The sequence below is a fragment of the Lactuca serriola genome, chromosome 7 (genome assembly GCF_051521515.1).
Source record: "Lactuca serriola cultivar US96UC23 chromosome 7, Lser_US96UC23_V15, whole genome shotgun sequence".
NCBI classification, from domain to species: Eukaryota; Viridiplantae; Streptophyta; class Magnoliopsida; order Asterales; family Asteraceae; genus Lactuca; species Lactuca serriola.
In genome coordinates, this window is record NC_136414.1 from 151,919,520 (window position 1) to 151,926,205 (window position 6,686).

General features: G+C 32.9%; 1 protein-coding gene across 1 annotated transcript; it reads right to left on the reverse strand.

The window, feature by feature from the left end:
- Positions 1-1,371: 1,371 nt before the first annotated feature.
- LOC145061890 (uncharacterized) lies at positions 1,372-5,014 on the reverse strand. The gene is made up of 3 exons (XM_079009471.1): positions 4,286-5,014; positions 3,116-3,463; positions 1,372-2,361 (listed from the first exon to the last, which is right to left on the reverse strand). The coding sequence occupies exons 1-3, from the start codon at positions 4,727-4,729 to the stop codon at positions 1,759-1,761; spliced, it is 1,395 nt and encodes a 464-aa protein (XP_078865597.1). The 5' UTR covers positions 4,730-5,014; the 3' UTR covers positions 1,372-1,758.
- Between the last annotated feature and the right edge of the window lie 1,672 nt (positions 5,015-6,686).

The window sequence follows — 6,686 nt, forward strand, 5'->3', positions numbered from 1 at the left end:
TCTTTTCATATTACGATGGCTATATGATATGATTCCGTTGATGTTCTTTTCATATGATGTTTATATATTAACTTTCTTCAGTCAAAAATTTATGTCTTGTTAAGCTTTATATTCTGAAATGTTATTGCGATGCTTGTCTTAGGCAGGCTTTATAGCCTCACATATTATTGTGATGTTGTCTAAGTAGCACAGTTAGATATACTTGCGTTAGAGTCACATATGAGAGCTTGGAGATACGTACGTATAAGAGGTTGGAGATATACTGGTATTTAATGTTATGAGGTGTTTTTGGCTTTTGATTTACTATTAATGTTTTAATGATGTTTGATGTGTGATCGAGATATTTCTTGTGTTTTTTTGTTATCAAACATTGTATTTATTTAATGCTTAAAAATATTTGTGATTTTTCTTTGCAATATTCTTATTAAAATATAATAAAAAAATATAGAAAAAAAAAACAAATTGAACCGACAATAACAAATGTACATGAAATAGGTTTTCAAAAATGGTCCTTCATTTATGAAATCGTTTTGGTGACTTAAATTTACTAAATTAACTCTAAATTTGCCATTTTGACAATTCGTTTTCACTTCTACCTATTAAGACTCGTATACAATTTTTTAACAAATCTTTTTTAAATGGCAATTAGCAAACTTTAAAACAACCATTATCTCTTTATCAATTATCGACTATATATATAAAAGTAAATCCATTAAGACTAGATGACATTTAATAACCATTATTAAATGAGGGCCAACCATTTGTGCTCAAATTTAATGCTTGATAAGCATTTTCACTCATTTAATAGATGCCACAATCTAAATCTACACTAAGATTCCAAAATAGTACCTCTCATAAATTCTTGTATAATTGTTTTGTTAATACAATAGATGATGTATTGCGAATTATTCTACCTACCTTACCCTAAACTTCTCTCTTGTAACTATTGATAACAACCATATCAAAAATATCAATAATATTCTGATTTATGACACATATTGTATCCCACATTTAGGATGCATTCTATTATTTACATAGAGTGGACCAAAGACCAAATTTATTGAAATTTAAAATAAATGCATCTTGGACCATCATCCTCATAAATTTTGAATTGACAGTTTAGCACATCTTCATAAAACTTTCTCCCCAAAATACCCCTCCTTTAAATCTTTATAATTTATTTAATTTTTACCAGCATATTATATTATATATATATTTGAAGTAACGATAAAAACAAGCAACCTCAATGCATATGCAAATTTAGAAAAGAATATAAACAAAACGAACACATGGTGAAGAATCTTTTACAGATCAACACCAAACAAGATAAAAAAAAAATAGAAATCCAGCAAAATTTTGAAAGAAACACAATTTAATAAAAGAAGATTCACTAAATATTCTTCTTCACAACATGTTTTTTTTTGTCATCATTCATTCACACACGCTAAAAACACCACCACTAGGTGTAAAAAAAAAAAAAAAAAACTACAAGCACATGAAATTCCGCTACTTGTATATATGCTTTACTAGATTGCCACAAATGCCCCTCCTACTACTTCATTCCTCCATTAATGGAAGGTAATCTAAAACTAAACCTCCCTTTCTTCAAATCCTAATAACCAGCAAAAAAGACGAAAATACCCTTCTTCAAAAGGATTCAGCCAGTCTTTATTTAAACCTCTCCTAAATTCCTACCTTGTTAGTCGAATCAGACCCTATATAAACAATTTTTTCCATAATTCCAAAACCACCCTTCCGTCAAATTTCCATCTTCCAAACCACATTTCCCAAACTACCCTCGCACGGCTTCTCCAAAGCCACGACCTTGGCACAATGAGAAGCTTTTCCCGGTCGAGGAAGCTCGGAAGTCTCGCTAACGGAACAAGTTCTCAAATCAGCAGGAGGGATAAAACAGTCATTTGACAACCCGGGGACATTGAAAGCGACCTCTTCAATACTCCAAACTTCCTCCATTCTTGTCTTTGTGTGACTCATTGCCATTTCACCGAATCTGAAAAGGGTGACAATGGAACGACCCGAATGAGCAATCATGATTCCATCAACGGATCGATAATCTTCCATGAATGAGTTAATGGTGGTTTCCCAATAAACAGCATCACCACCATTGGTTTGGATTCGGGTCAAATGGGAATCTTCCATGTGAATGATTAAACCCGTTTTTTGACTGAAATACCCAAAAAGGACATGTCGTATGATCTCGGCTGGACCTTCACTTCTTGCTTTTAGTGTTTTTGGATCCGCGGATAATTTCAGGATGAAGCAATCTTCACCGTTGATTTTTTTCTCTCCTATGCATTTTGCATCCACAAACATATTTGCAGTTGTTCTTGGATCAAGACCCTGCATTTATCAAAAATCCCAAAAATGTCTTTTTTAAAAAGCCAATTCACCACTTTAAATATGCTATTTTTCGTTAAAAAAAATCAAATAAGTAATATTTTGTTATTTTTCCAATCAAACAGAAAAGTTTCTTACATTTTTTCCATATAAACCAAGTTTCACTGAAAATTTTGCTTATGTGGCATTTAAATTAAAATGAGTAATATTTTGATGAATTATGTGAAAAAAAAAATAATAGCAGTGGTTACACCACAAAATTGGGCAAAATATAATTTGGGTTTTATGCAGAAAAATCCCATAATTTTGAGAAAATAAATTTGATAAAGTCCTACAGATTATTTAATTTTGCACGATAATATGTCATTTCCTGTTAAGTAAAAATAAGGATTTTTCGTTAATTTGGGCAGAATATTAACTAATTGAGACTTTTCTGTTAAATTTTTTTTTTACAACTTTATCAAAATCTTTCCCAAAATAATGGGACTTTTCTGTATAAAAACAAATATAATTTTGTTCTTTTGTAAATTGTTTTAATTATAACCGACAAGTCGTTTTCATTACTTTTTTTTTAAATATCACTTAAGCAAAATTACAGATCAAATTCAAAGCTAATATAACATGTCAAAATGGTAAATTTGGAAAAACATCTCAAACTTTTATGATTTGACTGAAAAAACAAAATCAAATTTAGCGGTTTTAATTTATCGTAAATTTGTGGTAAAAAATTTATTTAAAAATAAAATAAAACGATTACCTGAAGAGCACGGCGGAGGGGTCTAACCGGGCCTTTGGCGGTGTGAGCACCGAGCCATGGTGTATGCCGCCAGACAAGCTTCCCGTTGCAGCCAGCATGAACCTTGCTGCCACCAACAGCAAGCTCAACATACCACATATCAGGATTCATCTGCCATAATACAAATCCACCAGATTCAGCAGATTTTGCAGAATGTTTGTTCTTCATCACCCTTGATGCAGTTTCAAATTCAGATGCCACCATCTTCACTTTCCCCATTGCATAAGCGTTTTTAATGGAGTTTTGAAGCTTTTGGCCTCCGGATGCTGCTGTGTATTGTTGCAGTATGTATTGAGCAGATGAACTTTCCTATAATAACAAGAAAATTAATGTGATTACTAATTAGATATTTAAATTTGATGAAGTCGAGAGGAATGAATGATGATGTTTCTTCCGTAATTCTTGGGAGGGAACAATCTTGAATGGAATAAACGGGATTTTTACGAAACTTGATGAGCTAGAAATAAAATAATATTTCTTGGGTACACAAAATAGTCAACTCTCGATTTTTGAATATTGGGATATTTTGCGATTTGAATTCGAATTTGTAATGAGTGACGTTGGGCTTATTGCTTTGAAATGATTAATTTAGGTTAAGAATTGAGAGGATGAACAGTGGATCGGTATTACCCTTTTTGCTGAATCAAGAATGAAATCGAGTTTCATGTGAAGATCTATTTTGGGTTTTGGAAATCATTGCGCTGAATTTTGGGTTTGTACGACAAAGGGGTAAGAAGATACAGATCTTGGAAAACGAAGGAAGTTCTAAATCGAAAAGGTCTTGAAACAATCGAGCAATGATTGAAGGTTTTAGAGGTTTTAATTTCAATTTAATTAACTTGGTTTTATTCCGGGAAGTATTTAAATCACGCAACCGTGGAGGGCGGAGCATTTGTGTGGCCCTACCAAACACCCACCGGAAAACCCTTTACAGATTCGTAAACAAACTTTCTGCAGGGTCATGTTACCCTGTTTATAATAAACCTTGTTTTCGGGTGTAATTTGGAACTTCAGGTGTAGAACTGTTCATTACAACAGCTTGACAACGACAATGGCGGAAAATGATGTTAGCGCTAGTAGAAAAGTGACCCTAAAGTCACATGAAAAAGATATTGAAAAAGGAACACTTACAATAGGAGTATCCTTAATGCTAAGGTGAGGCAGAGGGTCACTGGAACTAACGTTCACCGGAGCAAGCGGCGCACCCATAACTCCGAGCAAAAGTCTCAGATCAGACCTCTGTTTGTACGCCATAGAAGACGTCATGGAAGGAGCCCTAGATAAATGCCCCTTCATCCATTGCCCGATACCCGACCCGGGACGCTTGGTCTCCCCGAGGTCTGAGGCGGCCGGATCGGGGCCTTCAATCAACGGCGCCAGCGTTTCACCACTCAAACTCCCGGATCTTATAACCACCGGCTCCGGTTTCTGCAACTGTTTAGGTTTCAGTCGAAGAAACCCCGTCATTGGCGAGCTACTACTCCTCGCCGGACTCTTGCCACGTGACCTCGCCGGCGATAAACCACGGACTACTTCGTCTCTTAAAGCAGAGAAAAAACCTTGTTTCCTTTCCATTTTTTGTCAAAACAACAAAACGAACAGTCCTGATTCTTACTTTAGAAAGATGTACAGCAAGAAGGAGGTATTAAATGGAATCTAGAGAGAGAAATGGTGAACCATTTTAATGGGGTTTTGAGTGTGAATTTGCAGAGACGAAATGGGTGAAATAACTGTAAAATTTGTTGGGATTTTGGTTTGTTTGTATTGCTAATTCCACTGTTGAACTGCGAGAAGAATGGTGCTTTTTTCACAGAGGAGGGGTTATAGGGAAGATAGGGAAGTTATACTGTACGACACTCCCTATGGAAAGTATGGTAGGCTGTACTGTAGTGGACAGTGGAGAGTCAAGATCACCTGTGGCGCGTCATATAGTAGGAAACGAAAGGGTGAAAAGACTATTGTTGGGAAACGCCGCGGCGCGTGAATTCAACCCAACGTTTTTGATTAGAAGATTTTTATGTTTTTTTTAAATATATGTTTTTCTTATACAACCTTTTTATTATTAAATTTTCGCCATCAAAAATTAAAAATATAATATAATTTAAGATACAAAAACTCCAATATTCACATATAATATTTATAAGGTAAAAAAAACAAACAAACCCTCAACATAGTTTATTAAAAAAAAAACACTACAAATTAAACTTTAACATTGTTTATCACAAAAGGAAAAATAAAACATCACAATTAGTTTGAATTTAAACCGGTAATAAATCCTTCCCTGTAAAAAAATAAAATAATAAAAAAAATAACCACAACAAATACCATAAAAATATTTTGTTAAACTACCTTGACATAGACGGACATCGTTTTCGGTATGGATATTAAAGAAAAAATAAATATCAATCTTTGTGGAATTTGTAGGCAACCGAGTCTACAAATTCCACAAAGATTGACATTTATTCTTTCTTTAATATTCATACCGAAAACGATGTCCGTCTATGCCAATGTACTTTAAAAAAATATTTTTATGGTATTTGTTGTGGTTATTTCCTCTTTTTTTTACCGGTAACCATTTGTTACCAGTTCAAATTCAAGCTAATTGTGATTTTTTTTTTTTTTTTTTTGTAATAAACAATGTTGGAGTTTATTTTGTGGTGTTTTTTTAACAAACAATGTTGAGGTTTTGTTTGTTTTTTTACCTTAAAAATATTGCATGTGAATGTTGGAGTTTTTTGCACCTTAAAATATATTGTATTTTTAATATTTGATGGCGAAAATTTGATGGTAAAAAGGTTGTATAAGAAAAACATATATTTAAAAAAGGGAAAAAAACAGAAAAAAAAGATTAAAAAAAACTATTATTAAAAAAAAATAGTAAAAAAAAGGTTAGAAAGCTAAAATAAAAGTTGTCATTTAAAAAAATATATATATAAAAACAATAAAAAGGTGAATAAAAGAGAAAAAAAAATAAGATTTAAAAAAAAAAAACTAAAAAGAAAACTAAAAAGTAAAGAAAATAAGAAAAATACCATTTTGGTAAATATTTTCGAAAGAACACTAAAATGGTAAATATTTTTTTCAACTACCCTATTATGGTTAAAAACTCAAAAAACATGACAGGAGATACAAAAACAAGAGAAGAAAAAAAGACCGAAAAAAGGGGTAAATTTAAATCTTGCAATAGCATTCTAAAATTGGATCACAACTTAATTCTATTCATCTTAATTGTAGACATTTCAATTTAATACACTAATCCATAAGTATGAGAGGGATTGAACCTCTTGAGTCAACATCAAATGCGACTTCAACTTTGACGATTAGGCTTTAAGGTTTCTGTAGCTCCAGACCACCCAAATGAACACCAACATTATGGCTTCGTGAATCGGTGACAATCTTTGGTGACCACCTAGCTTTGATCTACATTTAAGCAACTCATGCACCGAAACAGAGGGGTATTCTAACAAATGCCACCAACTGCACACTTGTTGCCAGATGTCTATCAACGTTGGGCACTCGACAAAAATATGGT

Coding starts and splice junctions, on each gene's coding strand:
- LOC145061890 (XM_079009471.1), bottom strand. CDS start 4,729: ATGGAAAGGAAACAAGGTTTTTTCTCTGCTTTAAGAGACGAAGTAGTC. Junction 3,464..4,285: donor GCATTAAGGATACTCCTATT/GTAAGTGTTCCT, acceptor TTGTTATTATAG/GAAAGTTCATCTGCTCAATA. Junction 2,362..3,115: donor CCCTCCGCCGTGCTCTTCAG/GTAATCGTTTTA, acceptor TGATAAATGCAG/GGTCTTGATCCAAGAACAAC.